Below are 19,022 nucleotides of genomic sequence, written 5' to 3'. Positions count from 1 at the left end.
AGGATCATGCCTTTCAGATTCAGGTTCTGAGGGAGTGGTTTTCAATTATAGCCTTTTCTACACCTTTTTGTTTAGCAAATTTCTTTCACTCTATCCATCACTGTACCAAACAGCCTCCTCATGTAATTTGTCTCCTCAGCAACTCTTGCCACCAGTGCTATCATCATTTACCTACTTTCTAGCTGCTGTCAAAGAAATCAATTTAAATTAATAGTGTCTCAGTGAATAACACATGACCTCAGAAAAAACTAACTAGTCAAATGCTCAAAGTGGGTCCACTGTGGCGTATAAAGACATCTAAAACGTCTTGTTTAGTTAGAATAATTCACATTTCCTGCTGGAGATTGCTGTGGATTAGATCATGCAAACTATGTGTTGCACTCAACTCTTCTATCTAAAGTAGTTGGTTTAAAGCTAACTCAGCTATTTTTCATTAACTTGTAGCATAAATATTCAGTGCTTGACCTATACATTATCCAAAGCACAATGAATTTTTGCCATTCCTTTTTTCTGTGGGATCTATTAAAGCATAGGGAAGCAAAGGACATAATACCTCAAATATTCTCAAATGCCCTCTCTCTGCAAGCCAAAAAGAATTTGCTTCATATAAAAAAATTCCATCATTGTAGAAGTTTGAAAGTACCTTAAGGTAAATGTGATCAGAGAATGCTTCCTTATTCTGTTTTTCAGATTAACAATTGAACAGTTAAAATGAATCTCAAAACATCTGCAAATCTAAACCACCCTTTTGCAATGAAGTCATAATGATGAACAAGTTAAAATATCCAAAAATATAGGCACAGAACAAATTTTGTTATAAGCTATACTTTTACTTTATATTGCAAAAGTATATATATGGAGATAACTTAAGAAAAATGGTGTTTGGGTAAGAACAGCCAGTAATATGCATTAGGAATAACACATAATTAAAAAGACATCTAGTCCATTACTCCATATAATGTTTTCTGGTTTTCTCTTGAAATTAAATTTCACAGAAAATGAAGTTGGGTGTTAAACACAGCTTTCTTATCCAGAGAACACGGAAGTGTTAATTCACTGAAGTAAGAGTGATAATTGGTTTTGACCTTGTTTATTGTAGAATATGTTGCTGAATTTGTCGAAACAAAACCAGGAGTTTAGGCAAAAATCAATTTCTGTATGCTTATTGTATTTGCACATGACTAGTTCAAGTAAAATAATTTTATCTAAATGCTAGGAGTTAGCATAAATATTTTCAAGTAATTTTACTAGTATAGATCCAAATTTAATGCTCCTGTTTATTGCAAATACAGATGATGAACACCAATACTGCACACTTGCTGTTGCCTAAAATGAAACACTTAAAATGCTTCAATCTATGAAGTATTTCTGGAACTAATCAATAATGAAATGGGAATTTTAAGAGGAGAGTTGACAGCCCTGGTAATTCACAGTTTTATGCATGAAGCTCTCAGTTTATAAATGTAATAATTTGCCAATTTTATTTATTGTGTACCTTCATTTCACTTTCAAATTTCAAGTTTTTTTTTCCCAGAGTGGTAATAGAACTTCTAAACATTTTAGATCCCAGAACCTGCCCTGAGTTTTATAATAACCAAATTTTGTAAAATCCATCTTCTCATCCAGTTCTGTCAGGAGAACGAGATGCCAGTATTCTAAAATAGTAATTCAGGATTAAATTAGCTGAACTGTGAATGTGGTTAGAAAGCCTAAAGCATAGCAGAACTACTATATTTCCACATATAAAGTAGGGGTCCATGCAACTGTTATTCAATACTTCCCTGAAATCATCAGACTAGAGTTATGAAGCAGCTCCTCACAGAAATCTTTAACATAGAAACAAGAATAAATGAAAGCTGTTTTAGTATGAAAGAGATTCTGAAAAATCCATCAGCTGGCTGAAGTGCCTATTTACATTTAGAGGGGAAAAAGAAAGCAAGCAGAACTCAAGGTAGGCTCTGTTACCTGACTGTATAAGCCTCCTAATTTTTGTTATTCACTGAGGAGAGTTCTACTCCTCTTAAGACCAGATGTTTGTGCAAAGGACCAAGACTTCTTGTTGAGCTCAGCGACACATATTCTGAGCACAAGGACTGTGAATATTCTGCTCTCAGCTTTGCATATCTGTTATGTTTCCCCAAGATCAAAGGGCAATGGGCGATGCATCTAAGGAGATCAGCACAAAGGTTAAAGCACCACCTAAAGACAGATGGGATTAAGCTGTGACTCTTAGCACTTCGGTCCTGCATCATACGGTCCTACTCACAGTATTTTCTACCCTTTCTCAGACACCAGCTTTTGAAATCTGTTGTCACAAGTGAAGTTGCACCTGGACCTCCACTGAAACTCACATTGTTCAACATCATCCAGGAGACACGGAAAGAAAATAAAGTGATAAATTTTTACGGGACGGAATGTCTTGAGAACAACTTATTGGGTAGTTTAGGCAGCAAACATAAAAGCTGATTTGCTTTAAGACCTTACCTATGATACTGGCATGCCAAATTCAATATACGTAATTCATTATGGAAAGTATCGCATGAAGGAAATTTAAAAAGTGTCAAACTTTGTTTACAGAATGATAGGCTCTTGACTAGTTTGCATTGCTCAGGTATTGAGCACACAGGTATTAGAATACACTTTGCAGTTTTATGAAAACATCTACTCATTCCTGGCAATATGACAATATAAGGAATTATGAGGTAAAGACCAGTACTCAGGAGAAAAAAATCCTATGGCACTGTTGCCTGAGCAACCTGTTTGCTTTATGTCCCTCCCTCTGTAAAAAGTCTTCCAGTAAAACTTGAAAAAGAACAGAGAAACACAACAAGAATGACCAAAGATGCGGGAGGTTTTCCATACAAGCAACTGTTAAATGATTGGGGAATTTCAGAATGGAAAAGAGATGACTACAAAGATATGTCTTAAGGAATTTAAAGAAAAAATTAAAAAAAAGAACACAACAAAACTGCTTCAGAGAAAAACATGGAACAATTGTTCATGGTTTCTTATCATACACAACTTAATAAACTAAACAGGAGGTGTGTATAATGAAGAAAAAAAGAGCACACTTGTGTCTAGGACACATTTCATTGTGTCTCTGAAACAGAATATTATAGATGTTAATTCCACATGGGTCCAAAAAGTAAACAAACATATGAGTGAGGCATCCATCAAGAGCTATTAAAGGAAGGCAGCCTCTGAGAAAAAAAAAATCCCTAAAAAAGAGAAAATATTTTAGAAGAAACTTATATGCTTTTGCTTCTTTAGCAATCTTCCACAAGCACTCTTACAATGAAGACACTGCAGCAGATATACATTTGTTCTAACCCAGAAAAGTTAACATGTATACGTTGTTACTTAAAGTAGACATTAACTCAACAATTCATGAGCAGGACCGCAACATTAATCTTTGTTTAGCACCAAATATTTCTTAAATAGACTATTCAGGAAGTTTTAAAACACTAATAAAATTCCTTCCAAGAAATATATCTCTACCACATGTCTTAGTTGGGAAGAATTATAATCATAATGCAAAACAAATTTTTAAAAAATTACTGTTTCTCCAAATATTTATCTGTGACAGAGTGGCAAACAGATAACTTGTTAGATCCCTACCAATCTTACACAATCAGGTTCCCAATTCTTATACTAAAAAACTACATAAAGAAGGCTTATGTGGTTTTACTCTCCTTTAGGTTTTCACTATTTTGCATCTCTTTTTAAGACCTCTTTTGACACAATATTGCACTATGTAAACCTCAGCTTCATAGCCTTTGTATGACACCTTCTTTTTTACTACAGTCAAAATTGCATTTCCATATAAATCACTTGCTAACCTACTTAAGATAAGATTTGACACGCTGTGAGCGTGATGACCAGCTTGAGAATCTACTGACATTTTAATTCTGTATATAATACAGGCACAGGGATATTTTATTAACCTGTTTCCTCACTTCCTTTGGTAGAAAATGTTCAGGTTTTCTTGTTGGGGGTTGGGGAGAAGACTGGACTTTTGAATATCCAACAGCAAGTTGGGTTTTTTTAATATGCAACAGCATCCATGATACATTTGGAAAATTGAAAAGATGTTTTTAGGCTGTAGATAGTAGGAGAGAATAATTTAGATTAGAAAATATGTATAAAATCATCCTTTCCAATTTTAATCCAGCACTGAGGAGTCCAGACTAAACTATATCACTAATTGTCACATCTATACATCTCAGATAATATTCATCCAGCTAAATAAGGGCTGCAGTCAGCACAGGGAGTGGAATCAGACAATTTCATCTATTTCATAGACAATTTTATCAAATATATGCAACCCATACATGCATAAATACTCCTACTGAATTCAATGCACATGTAATTCTTTAATGAAGACATAAACAATACTATATGCAACTATGAGATGTTTATTTCTGAAGATTTGGAAAGCCAGGAGTGATGAGAAGCAATTAGTATCACAGTTTAGAATATCACAGACCACTAAAATAGCTTTAACTCAAGTAGTTGATTTTCTTTCAGCCCTACCCATATAGTTGTCAATATTTATACCAAGTTTTAGCAGTTTAAATTCACACTCCTTAACTCTAGACACATACAAATATTCTTAGGAGTGACAGTATATTACAAGCTACTTACAAACACTTAGAGATCTGTGCTATACTAACCAGGCATTTGCTTGATGACAAAAGATTACAGCTTATTGAAATAAAATTTTTAAAAAATCAAACAAAATGAAAAAAGAGTTTTTAATGTACATCTCCAAACAAACCAAGTAGTTCTATAACTACTGGATTGAATTAATCCTACCTTCCCGAGTTAAAATAACAACATCTAAATTCCTTCATTCAACATATAATTTCAGAAAATAAAGCTGAGTACTATTCAGAAAAAACAATTTATCATGATGGAATACTTTCATCCAAGCAATTTGTGAATGTACTAAAACAATCAGCATTTTCTACTATATGTACCAGCAACTTTTACACAGTAGACCAATAAAATTAAGAGATGTGTTAAAGAACAATATTGTGCTGTAAAAAACCTTACTAAATTTTTTGAAGTGAATGCATTTTCAAATACTTTTGGGATTCCAAGATCAATTAATTTTTATTTAAAATGTAATAAATTGATAATTTTAACATTGAAAATTATTTTATCCAAATTTTCTTTGACATACTCAATAAAGTATTTTCTTCAGTGTATACTTCAGCTAGCCAAAAATACATATGTACTAGGATAGTCATAAACTGCAAAAGCATACAACATAAAAAAACCCTCACACTATGGAATCACTATATTAAAGAGAAAAGAATATATCAAACTCAAAAGCTATGGAGAAATGCTACAATAAAATATTTAATTGTCATATTATTTTGAGAAATTCAGTTAGGAATGAAATTTCCTGAAATAAGAAAACTTTACTGGAACCGAACCCACCATGAACAATGAAGGGAATTAGAAGGGTTTTTCTGCAAAATAGTTCTTTGCAATGCAGATATTTTTGAGGCAATTTCTCCTTACTGTATGTAAGGAATATTTGAGGGCATTCAACAAAAAACTTCACAGAGCAATATAATGCACATTTCTCTAAGGTCTAGTGACGAAAGCTCACAAGTTTTGCAAAATTGGAATGATTATTTTTCTATTAACTCTATTTACAGAATTTTCGAAGTACTTTCTGGTACAAAACTATGCCTGCAGATTTTCTTTTACAGTGGAACTATCAGATATTCTCAAGAAATCCAGATGCCTAAGGAATTACTAAACCCTCCTACATTCTTCTAACGATTTTTGAAAATTTTTATTTACCCAAAAGTGAGAACAAGCAAAGAAAGCAGAGTAGAAGAGATATTAAAACCCCAAACCAGACATCTCTAAAAAAGTTCCAAATCACCACCAACAAAACCAAACAAAAACCTAAAAAAAAAACCCAAACAATAAATCAACAAACCAAAAGAAAAAAACCCAAACCCAAAAAAGTTCTGAATAAAATTAAAAGCAACACTGTTCTGAAATGAACATTAGTGCTTGATATTTAAAAAGCACCAGTAGGCAAAAATAGCAAAACAATGAATAGATTAGTCAAATGGCTTTCTTACTAAATAATACTTTATGAGCTATTAATATTCATGATAGTTCTAGATGAGTAATTCTGCCTTGAAGTAGAGATACTTAATGTTCTTGCTTGTGGATTAGCTGGTGATTGTCTCCTTTAATGCCCAGTCATTACTTCTTATGTTCTGATAGCATCTTTCTTCTCTCCTCCCCACCCCCGTTAAGAAAAAAGAGACCTTCCTTAAAATAGTCAATAAAGAAAACTAATTATAAATTACGATTTTAAATTTTCCTTGAAATTTCCTTAGAACATCTACATAAAGGCTTTTGTGGATGTTGGAACATCGGTCATAGCCGAAACCCACAGGTACACTGCTCTGCAGATATGAAAATATCCCCATAATTCACAACATCACAAAAATATTAGCAACAATATTATACCTCACCACAGATAACTGATTCCTAATCAATAAGCAACAGATCAGTTGCTGAGGTAGTTTGCTAACCATAGCCAAATATGTGTAAGTGTTTGGTGTTTACTCTTCCCCCACCATTCTGTGTCATTCTCCAGAATAAGCTCCTTGAAAGACATGTAACACTTCAGTCTCCGGTGTGTCGAACCAGTGACAAATGCCATGCAAGTCAATCTCCACCAATCCCCTTGTCTGAAACGAAGCTACTATAACTAAGGTGTTTTGTTCCACTCATCCTCTGTAATCCTGTATTTCACAATGCCATCTCTAGTAACTTACATCACCAAAGCAAGCTCCAGGTAAATGCACTGATAGGATTAGAGATCAGCAGAGCTCAAGGTTCATAAACATCTCTAAGTTTCCCCAGCATGATGCCCAAAGAGCCTGTGAAATATTTGTTTTATTTACCCATGCAAACCTATGGTGGCCATAAATATGTTACTTGATTACTGAATCCGTGGTTCCCCCAAAACATGAATTAAAATCAGTTGGCATCCAAATGAGTTGACTTAGTGGCATGTGAGAAATTTCAGGCACGCTACTTCAATCCATGAAAGAATATTTAAAACCTTAGATGTTTTCTTGTTCCTAATTATCAGTTTAAAGTTCAGCCCACTAATATAAGAGGGTGCGTTTTCTTCTAGGTGAGATTCTCTAGATTGAAAATACATATAGCACAGGTAAGATTTTGAGAGCTAGATCAGATTGAGTAAAAAAAATTACCATGAAGTCCAATAGCTCCTGCTCAGTATGATGTTTACTGGTGTTTTCAGATGCTAGTGGTGAAATACTGCACCCCCTGGAACAATCTAATACACTCAAGTTGTTGCTGAAAAGGAATTAATGGTAGCAGGAGACAGAATAATACCTCTTCCCCCCTCAGAAAATGTTTCCTCTACTATTTGTTAACATGTTTTACTATTGAAGACTCATCACAGCCATAAAGCTCTGACTCAGATTACACACTGAATACAATATTTGGGACCTCATATTGAATTAACTTGAAATATAAATTACATAAGGTTTTTTCTAATTAGCCTTTGTGGACTTCAAGATAACAAAGAATCCAGTGCGAAGTCTCATTTGCTTCATTGAGTAATTCAGTCTAGGCCTTTTTAAAATTTACATTTTGTTGCAGGTTTGTTTGGTTTTGAATTCTTGCCTATTTTGCTTCAGAAGTGATGATTCACATTTCAAAAAAGCAATTTCTGAACATGCACCTGCAATTATTGCATTTGACAATTTACAGTAGAAGTAGAGCTATTATAATGAAAGCAGTGATGTTTTAGAATATTTTTTGAGGACTGAGAGAATAAAATAACTAGGCATATGTGTTCATAATGATCACTTTATTTATAGGAAATTCTGGCTGCTTCCTTTCCACATGATTCAAGACACAACAAAGCATTGATTTTGACAGGCATATTAGTTACTGGCCTCAAAGTTCCTCCTAAAAGGTGAGCCCAAAGCAAGTTCTGTAATTTTGGACCAGATCAAAAATTTCGATAATGTCTGTTATTACTGGAGGTACATAAATCACTTAATAGTAATACTTCAGCCACAAGGAGTGCTTGAAACCCAAATTTGGTATCTGTGACCTGAATGTTATTCCAAAACTGAGGGTACTTTTAAATATACAGCATGAGTATGTACAGCAGCAACATACAAGATCCCCAATAACTGCTGCACAACAGATTAGATATTGTTAACAGTGTTGAGTGATGCCTGAAAGCACAAGGAATTCCAGCAAAACTACAAAGCATGGTTAATAGAGGAATGACAATTAGGTCTTATTTTGTTCTGCCTAGATAATTCTCACACTTTATTGTATGTCATGGAGTAGTTTTTACAGTCAAGTCCTCAGTGCCCAAAGCCCTTCTGTGGCCCTTTTTTTTGAGCATTAGACGACATCAAGAATAGTAACAATAGGAATAGTTACAATAGGAAACTATTTTGAGAGACATTGCTTTTTATTCCCTTCATTTTATGCAGGATGTCAATTGATACATAGAGCTGTTAGTTCAATTATGTAAAATAAATTTGGGGTCTATATTAATTGTATTCAATCAGTTTTATTCATAAATGCCTAAGTTAGTGTAATTCTACTGAAATTACAAAGAGAAGTGCCTCCATATACATCTGCTGAGTGATCAAACAGAATAATTTATTACTATTTATTTCCTTGTGCTATGCCTTGAGATTTTACAGCCCACCATGAAGGCCACTTGAAGTATCTGCTTTGAAATTTTACTTATATGGGAGGAAAGCAAGGAAGATTATTTATTTTAGAAAAGAACACTAGAAGAAAAACAAAAGGAGACAACATTTACAGTGAACACAAAATTATCATGATACCACAAGAGACATTAACCAAAGAAAGAAAACCTTTGAAAAATAAAGGAAGCACACTCATTGAGATTTACATTACAGAACATATAAACTGTATTCCAGACCCCTTTACACTTTTGCTCAGCTCCTTCATCTTAGGATTTTGCCTGCCCTTTTAGAAAATGTTAAATATATCCTTCCCCATCTAAAAAAATGTTTGCTGATAAAAAATCCTTTAGCTTGGAACTGGATGAGGAAGGAATGTAGAAAAGCAAAAAAAACCACAAAGATGGAACTGGATCACTTTTAGGATACAATTTTACATGTCATGGCCAAAGCAGTGGAGGACTGAATCAGCTAATTCCTTCCGTCCCAAGCTCCAAAAATCCAGCTAGAGCTAAACTTTCTGCTTTATCTACCTGTGTTAGAGGAAGTAATTTTTCAGGTTCCTCTCTGCACACATTATTGATCTAATTAAACTGTCATGGAATATAGCAGACAAATAATTAGGAGATAGATGCTACAGCACTACAGTTTACCCCTCACAATATGAAAACATCCTATAGCCAGAAAACAGCAGGTAAAACTTTACAGAAGTCAGTAAGCATCTTCATCTGCCTGCAACATTCTGTGAAGCTTGGCTGAAACGTTCAAGGCTGAGATATATTCTGTTTGTTACTGCCTCAGCATCTGACCTTCTGAAAGGGGAAAGGGATTTTTTTTATTCCATTGCACATAGTTATTTACATTTGGCTATCCAGTCTAATGTGTATCCATTTTGTCAGATGAAATGAGACTGTCAAAAGTAAATCACAGAATACTAGCATGTATATGTATGTATGTATAGACATAGAATTATGTGCATATTAATACCTTTAAAACAGCCTATGGTTCATCTTTGCCCTTAAGGTTGTTCCTTTTCTACTGCTGGAGTTAAAAATAGAATTGCTATTGGTATTTGTGAGGAAAATTTCTAATTAACTATGCCAATGAAAAAAGTCCTACCTGCAAATGCTAATGAAAGAAGACTGATAATTAATTCCAAAGACAGGCATTCCTATTTAAATAAAATGCAATTGCCTAATTCTTTAAAAAGAAACTACTTTAATGGAGCAGTTTGTTCAACACCACAACGGATATGATTTTTAATCCTATCTGTGTTCAAAATCTTAAGTGTTTTTAAATACTATTTGAAATCACAGCTGGAAAAGTGCACACTAGTAGTATGCTTGATTATCACTATCCCCTTTTTAGGCCAAGGTTGAGGACACAAATTTTCCTTATCCCTTTTCTCACACCTTCTCAAGCTTTCTCAAAAGTTCTTCTATGCTCAACAGAAAATGATGACGGACAATTACATTTAGAAAATGAGACTTCTTTAATGTTGATGAAATTCAAATAGACTTAAAGGATATTTTGTTAGCTATTGTACATTTTATATTTTAGCAGTGCTAGGTACAAACTGGCTTGAAAAGAACCCTTGTGGTATTGCCATGCATAAAAACTGCGGTGCTGTGACCCCCAATGCCCTGCACAACCTCTACCACCTTGCCTTAGCATTTCTGTGTTCATATAATCCAGATTTCTGTTACACAAATAAAATAAACAAACAATCAACTCCTTTGAATTCTGTGTGGAAGCTTTGAATAGGATCAATTTCTCCATCATCACAAAGCTGAATTTTCTTCACTGCCATTTTGAGTGAATAAAAGTCAGTAACACATATTCTAGCAGTTGCACAAACTTCAATGAGAACTTGACATTTCTCAAATCCACTCCTTCACTACAATTAGGGATAGAGGCAATTCCACTGGAAATAGCAGGTATTAAACTGAGATTAGGTTCCAAATGTACATTATAATGGTAGATATAAAGGAATGGAAAAAAAACCATGAAAAACACACTCTTAAGTTCAATTGATGGGAACATGCAAGAGGTGAAAAAATTGTAGAAGAACTTTTTTATTTGAATTAGTGGCTAAGTCTTTTAAATGTCTCCAAATAACAAGAAACACTATCATGTTTTAGAAGACAATCCCCGGAAATACCATTAGTCAGTTATAATCTTTCAGTCATTAGATAGTTATGAAAATAATTTGAGAAAAAAAACTTTCCTGTTTTGCTTTCTATTTGCTCAAGATTTTTGCAAGTGTCCAAGCTGGTGAAAAAGTTATCATTTCCATATTGTCAAATGGGATAATTTTAAAGATACAACATATAATCACAATGTAGCATAATAAGAAAAAGAATAAATCATAACAGTATAATAAAATAAAATGTAAACTCAAAAGTATTAAGCACTTAAAGAAAATCCCGGGGGAAAAAAAAGGTTTACTTGTATTTGGAAGAATTATTGGCAACCTTCCTATGTCACTTTATTGAAGAAAATTAAAATGTATAATTATTTTGTAGGTGGATGCTTAATTGAAGAGATATTTTTTGTGGAACGGTGTGTGGAAGATGTGCTGTGCTTCTTGTGTACATTTCCATACACAGATCTGGTTCCATGTCTACATTAATTCTCTTTATCCTACTAAATCCATGCTTGGCATTACTATTAACATCTCACCAGCTTTGCCATAGGCAAACAACACAAGCCTCTGGAGAGGGGCTGTCACAGTTGCTTTACCTTGGGTTGGCATGGCTTGTGCGGGGAGCTTGGCTCCAGCTTTGTGTCATCTTGCTTAGCCATAAGAGCTCCAGTCGAGTGACCAGGTGTCATACTCAATTGGTTTTGGTTTTGCTTAGCTTTTATATATATATTTATAATGCTATACTTTTATAGCATTATACAATTTTTATTAATGCTGCTGAGATAGGTCAAAATAACTGAACTCAAACTCTTTTAAGATAAAATGAAATCAAACTATGGTTAATCCTCAAATTTACTTCAAGATTAAATATCTTCACTACAGAGCCTAATACTTTGTCACATTTCTTTGGCTTTCTGGGCACACATCATACAACAAAGTAGCAGCAGGTTTTAGGTTTTATTTTTCAATATGCAAAGAATACATCTAAGTTTTGTTAATAACATAGAAGAATGAATCTTACTCTAGAAATCATCTTCCAAGATAGCCTTCTAATTTTAAATAGGGTCTTCTCCACTACTCTACTGCAACAAAGAAACCTAACTGATTCCTAATCTTATATAATCTAATGTTTTCATTAACATTCATATTAAGGCAATGCTTAACATACCATATGGAAATTATTTTCATTATTCAAAACTCCATTAAAAATACATAACAGAAAGCTATTCTTATGTCTGGAGTTTTACAACTATACAAAATAGTCCCTCAGAGACACATCAAAGTCTGATTTCGAAGAACAATGCTATGTTTCCATTAATACAGTGTTTGCAAAAATCATGCTAATGCTTTAAACGTGTCTTTAACCTTCTTGGATTGCTGTATATGACAAAGGCTTCTATATCACCTTCTACATCTATGCACTTAATCACGATCTAGAAGTACAACATCTAGCCATATAATCACAGCTAATGTGTGTTTTTCTACAGATGCTATATAATTCTGTAAATTTTTGTAAGCCAAACTTGTATCACAACTTTAAAAAAGAAATTAAGGTATTTCCTAGTATCTTACTGCTGCAGATTAATTAATTTACCTCACCATCACAATGTCCTAAGAGCCCCCATTTTCTTCCTCCACCTTATTTCTTGGCTCTGCTCACACTTCTTTTGCATGAGTTATGGTCTGACCCTTCACTTAATCAATTCAGGTCACACAACAGGATTGGGGTGGGATGTGGAGAGTGAATATTTTTCTGCTGACTTAGTAAGTGACTCAGAGGAGAGACTGTGAATGTTAGGGCACTGCAAGAAAGCCAGTCAGATAACCTCAGGAAGCAGGATCAAGTTATTTTTAGGAGCAGTGAGTAATTTGTTCAGCTAAGCTGCATCACAAAATCACACTTTCTGAAAGACTTTCAGAGAAATAAAAATCTAATTCAATGGTAAAAAACTAAGATACTTTCAGGCAGTCTGTCTTGATTATTCATTTCATGTTTATTCTTTTTGCTTTCCATGCATCTTTTTTTTTTCTAATATCAACTCACTATTTTATCGTTTAAAACAAAGCAGTTTTATATCCCTTTTTCATTTCACATCACCTGAAGTAGCTGAGTGCTCATTGGCCCAAAGATGAACTACAAGAAGCAACAGTCTGTAATTACTCAAAATAAAGATACATTAATGGACTAGTCAACGTATGATAAGTAATTATAAAAAGAATTTAGGACAAACTTGATCTTCTGTGCTGCCATGTCACTGAGTTTAGAGCAAAAGCTTTTAAACCAAAGCCAGATTTTAAGGTTGAACCTTGAATTTGAGGTAGACAAGAGTAAAAGATCATCAGTTCTTACCTGGATATAACAAAATATATGGATATTACTGTATAAAAGCTATTAACATCTTTCTTCTGTCTGCTAACCCAGTGATTCAGTCAAGTTGTTCATTTGTACTACACACATTTGTCCTGAGACTCCTTTGGCATCCAGAGAACAACTACCTTGCAAAACTACACCACAAATATTTATCTCCTTCTGAGTCCTGTGAGGCCACAAGGCACCTAAGAGAAATGTTAACATTTGTTGCTGGGTTTGTCAAAAATGCTCTTACCAGCACTCATAAACAAAGGGTGCAGGGAGGTATTTCGGTTCCATTGATTACGTCTTGACCACACTACTTGCCACTTGCACACAACAGAGACTTATCAATGCATGTTGGCATCAAGAAAGATTATCCATGAATTCTCCGTTGAGAAACTCCTTCATAAATCAGGAAGCTACTGGGCATCATGGATTTCTGCTAAAAAAGTTTTCTGCTGTTTCATGACTATTAAATTGCGCTAATATACGTACAGCATCCAAACGTTTCATGCTTCAAAAATCAAAAACCACCATTCAGGAAAACAGAAACAAAGAGAAAGTAAGACTCAAGGAAGAGGTTAGTCTTGGTACTTACGAAAAGCTCTGTAGAACTCCTCTAGATCTAGGTGCTTGTCACTGTTATAATCATCATATTTCAGCAAATCGAACACGGAGCAGTCAGACGGCTCCTTGCCAAGCTCATCCCGTTTTATTACCTGACAAGAAAATTATAACCATGAAATTACATTTGAGCTCTTTGAGTTCTCTGGTATAATTAATTGTTTCTAATAATCATTTAATAGATCATTTTAAGGCTGCTGTGGGGCAATGAACTGCAGCTGTGTAAAGTCAGGGATTTTCAGTTACTTTGTAATTATTTATTACACTTTTTAAAGTTAATACCTTTAGGACAGAGTCTCTGAAATGACACAGAAGTTTTTTTAGAATTTACACAGCATATAATGGAGACAGACTGAAGCACTATAAAGATACTGGGAATTTTAAAGCTGATTTTACTTTATATGTACAGGAATGGTGATTAGAAAATATTCAAATATACCTAAAATATTAATTTTCCAAGTATAAATGGCATAATATCTTTTTCCTCTAATTTCTAACCTACAGAAACCAAACACAGACACTTCCAAAAATAGCTAATATAAACTCTTACTACCCTACTAATTGTATCGAGTTCTTACAGGCTTGTGGCAAGCCTATTACCTCACCAAAATCTGTTATATAAGCAGCTGACCTGAAAAGGCTCCTGTTTCTCAGTGGGGACACATACAACTTGTAAATAGATCCAAATTAATGGCTGTTAGATTTTAAACTCTGATGAACTTATCCCAAAGAAACATTCTTTAATATATGCACTATTTTGTTTCAGGTCTGTGTATGGCATAAACATCTACTTAGATTCCAGCTGAAGAATTTTAAAGATGCTGAGAGGGATTTAGAATTGTCATATTACATGGGGCATGTACTAGGAGTGCTACCTCATAACTGAAAGAGCCAAAACTAATGCAACTTTTGACTGCAATGTTGCACAGTTTACAGTTTTATATTAGGCACTGAAAAAATGTAACTGCAGTTAATTTCTAGGTAAAATAATTACTCTTCCGACCCTTTATCGGTCTCCTATGATAATTGCAAAACCACTATTATATTTATATCAACAGAGCATATCTTCTGAAAAACAAGGAATACAGGGGCTTTTGTGTTTAAGTTGTTCTGCAGAGGAATTTGTCCAGTTACTATTTACGTAAACACAAAATACCTAAAAGAATAATAGAGAATAACAGGAGCATTAGAGGAAAAGACACAAATATTTTATGCTACCAGAAGTCATCTCCTACCTAATAATATAAAAGCATTATAAAGGATAATCACCTTTTCAGTACATTAGAGAGCATGAAAACCATTTACAAAGATAAGAAAAACCACTACAAAACCAGCCTTTGCTATTATCAATTAAAAATACATACTATGCCACCTGAATATTAGTGCTAACTACTTCCCATCCTTTAAAAGCCTTTTTATTGAGTTCACATTAAAGTGAATTAAGAAAACATGAAATTGTATAGATCTTGCAGCTGGTACATAAAGGACAAAAGTGTAGTCTGGGAAAAATTAGTAACTCTAAACCCATTACAGTTATACAACACAAACTAAATATGTAATGGTGTGTGTTGGAAACTTTAGCAATCACTGAAATTTCAAGGCCATGAATATTCAGTATGAAAAGCATTGTTCCTCTCATTGTTTCATTGTTTGAAGTGCTTGCTTTCACTATCTTCAACTGTACAAATAAAGATGAAACTTTACACCTAAGGTTGAGGAAAAAAAATTTTAAATCCCCAAAACACCTGGCATTATAGTACCATATTTTAAATTTAAAATTAATGTTCTCAGCTTCCATTCTTCAAACTAAAATCTGTTATCTGTTCAAATTGACCACGTATAAATGAAAAGCAACATTTTTTTTAAGAATAATTAAAAAATATTGGATGGAATGATTCTACTATTTCAAATAATGATACTACAGACAGGTACATGTTACCATCCTGGCAATTACTCAATTTTTGTCTACATTAAACCTACCATTTTGATTACAGATTAAATATTCAATGTTTGTTTTTGTACAGACATTTTTATGCTGGTGATATTCTTCGGAATTCTTTGGAAAATACGCTCACTGTAGATAAACCCTCCAACCTGTGAGTCTGTGAGGATAGATTTTAGAAGATACAGAAGGGATTTCATATGATAATTAATCTTAATTATCTGTGCCTGTTATTTCCTGCTGTAAGAGCTGTTCCAATCTGAATTCTTTTGCGCAGGACCGAGCCACCTCCCCATTTTCCAATGAGATCTGTGGATCAGATCTACTCTGTGATCGGAAAAAAATTAACCCTTCACAGAACTCTTGGGTTGTTGGTTGGCTTTTCCTTTTGAAGGTGAGGGAGACTGATATTCTATCATGAGGTATGGCTCAGAATCAGGTACAACTCAGGGCGTTGGGTAAGGTTCTACATTTCCTTATAGATGTTTTTTGCAATACATTACTTAAAAGTGTAGGATAAATAGAATAAAATTCCATGTATATGATACAGCACCATGTAATCACACCTGTGTTTCACAGATGATCCAACAACATGCCTTAAATTTTAAATTCTATTAATCTATTAATTTCTGTCCATGGAGAAGACCAAAATACAAGGAAACTGTTTCTTAAGCCAATTCCTTAAACCCAGGCTGTCTACTCCTTGGTTAAACTAAACGATGATTTCTTAGCAAGGTAGAAGAAAAACTGGAAAAATTTTTAGCAAGTCACAACCCAGAAATCAAGTATAAAGGCTAAAGCCTGATTAAGAGTGTCTGCCCAATTTTATGATTGTACCATACAGGTCAAACACAGACTATTTTATTTCCAACTTTTAAGTTGAAAACTCATACCAGAGAAGGTTCACAAATACTTATGCCCACAATTTTTAGTTTGAATTTGCATAAAGGCAATGAAGCATTTACTTTCAATATTATCAACTAGCAAAAGGCAGAATATACAGCAAAACTGTTGATGGCTCATGATGAAACCCGATAAATACTGAAAAATTAGAAACTTATCTAGATTTTCAAGCTAAAGATGTCTTTTCCAAAAAATGAAGTTTTTCCATTAGAATTTAATACTCTTTGAAATACGGAGGAAGGATTTGCATTTTCTGGAAAAGATTAAATGTCTAAAAGATATAGCACACAATTATCTATTTCCTATGAAACATCATAGTCACCTCAGTTCACAGCCCCTCAGAAATTTAGTCAATACAACTCCAAATTTTAGAAGATTGGGAAAGTTAATCTGGTTAAAAATTACAATTTGCCATCAGAATAGATTGTTTTATTCATTTTAATCTGATTTCTGACAGTCAAAATGAAAAATATGTGGATCTCATGGAACTAGACAACAGATAACACAACACATCCTTCATTAGCCCACCTTACCTGAAGTGTTATTGGTCAGCAGTTTTTTGCTCGCCTGTGATGGTCTTTATGTTAATGGTCTTTATGTACCTCCCTCCCCAAGGAAAATGCTACATAAATTCAACTACAAACAAACCCCTCCTTTAAATCTAATATGGTCACTCAGTTAACATGTGTTCATCTTCCCTAAAAACAAGTACCTCATCACAACAGTGCCACTCAGTGTTTGATAAAACATCCAGTACATCAAACACCAGACATTGTGCGAACTGTGCTCCAAATTGATTCTGACTGCATAAGGGGGTTTCAATTACTTGTTTCACCATCGTCCACAGCAGAATAACTTTTTACAAATTAAAATAATTGATTAATAATGAAACCAAATTGATAATAAAGACTGGTAAATTGTTCCTTGCTTTAGCTTCTGCTAACCTAGTTAAATCAATATTCTTATAATTTACTACCAAGTTCTGTAGGGCAGCAACACAACCCTCTATTTATAGTAGTGTGATACCTTTGATATATGTAAAGATATAGGACTTGTGCATCACAGAATGATGCAGAGATCCCCAAGCAGATACCAGAACTGCTAAACCCACAGCTAGTGGCCTATAAAGGCAAGTGCTCAATTTCATTTCAAGGTATTACCTCAATATTATCCCAAACTGATCAAGTTACATAGCTCAGATATGAGATGCCTTTCTGCAAACTACTACAATGAGAGGCACATTTCCCTGCCTTTCCAAGTCTGCATTTAGCAGAGGGAAAACCTAATCTGACTAGGAAGGTGTAAATGTGTCCTTAGGTGTCTGCAAATATAATGCTATAGATGCCTAGCTCACAGTATAAGACCAGAATAGGTATTAGGGCCACGTAGATAGGCTGGATAAAATTCTACATCTCAGAACTAAACCTGGAACCACCATCACTCTGAGACTGTGGCTCTGGACTTAACCAAGATAAAACAATGAGTGCAAACAAAATCCTGCACCATTGTACCCACTTCCAGTTAGTGCCAGTCCTTGAATCTTTTCAAGAAATGAAGCTTGCTCCTGCTTCCTTCACAGCCTGCAAGAATATAATGGGAAATACTGCTACTTGATAAAATCAAAGGCACCTAAGAAAGATCAAGATGTTGGAGTTTGTACAGCGTTCACAGTGGTTGTAAGCTTTATCTCAGTGCTCATCCCTAAGAGAGTCTTAATTTCCCCCAGTTTGTACGTTTCTTATTTTTATTTTGAACCTAGAATTGAATATAGCACATGTTTAGGTTTTTTCCTAGATTAGTGACATTAAAAATAGATAATGTAAGCTAAATAACATGTCCCTAATTAATGGCAGAAAATAAACAGAACTATAACTAAAGATACAAATTTTTCTTCTGCCTATGTAACATGTAGTTTAAACCAGAATTGATTAAAAACAGAAAGAGGAGATAGACTCATTATCCTTTCTCTGAGTTCCAAGCCCTCCAAATAATTCTGAATAACAGCACTGATTAGATGAAAAATCAGAAGTCATGAAGGTAAAAATTAAAATGCCAGGGTCTGACCAAGTATTCTGATCAATTTAAGAAACAAAGTCTGACAGAGAGATGCACTTTATATAAGTTGTACCTCTGCAAACAAGTTCCATGAAGTATTGGCTGGCATCAAGTGCAAAAGTATTATCATTAATACAGAAATAAAACCAAAATAACTTTGTTTTTGCAGAAGTAAGGATGAGTTTTTATAGAAATGTAATTTATTTTCATTTGTCCTACTTTAAGCTGGTATGTAAAAGAAATATATTT

The 19,022-nt window shown here is 34.0% G+C and overlaps 1 protein-coding gene across 2 annotated transcripts in view; it reads right to left on the bottom strand.

Annotated features, from left to right (window-relative positions):
- The window catches only part of FSTL5 (follistatin like 5), a 268,652-nt gene that overhangs the window by 102,190 nt on the left and 147,440 nt on the right, over positions 1-19,022 (bottom strand). For both annotated transcript variants that reach the window (XM_030947751.1, XM_030947752.1), the window contains exon 6: positions 13,848-13,968. In XM_030947751.1, the coding sequence (XP_030803611.1) occupies positions 13,848-13,968 (121 nt within the window). The remainder of the gene's footprint in view (positions 1-13,847; positions 13,969-19,022) is intronic.

This window comes from Camarhynchus parvulus, chromosome 4 (assembly GCF_901933205.1).
Source record: "Camarhynchus parvulus chromosome 4, STF_HiC, whole genome shotgun sequence".
Lineage (NCBI taxonomy): Eukaryota > Metazoa > Chordata > Aves > Passeriformes > Thraupidae > Camarhynchus > Camarhynchus parvulus.
The sequence above is the reverse complement of the archived record's forward strand: the minus strand, read 5'-3'. Positions and strand labels throughout refer to the sequence as shown.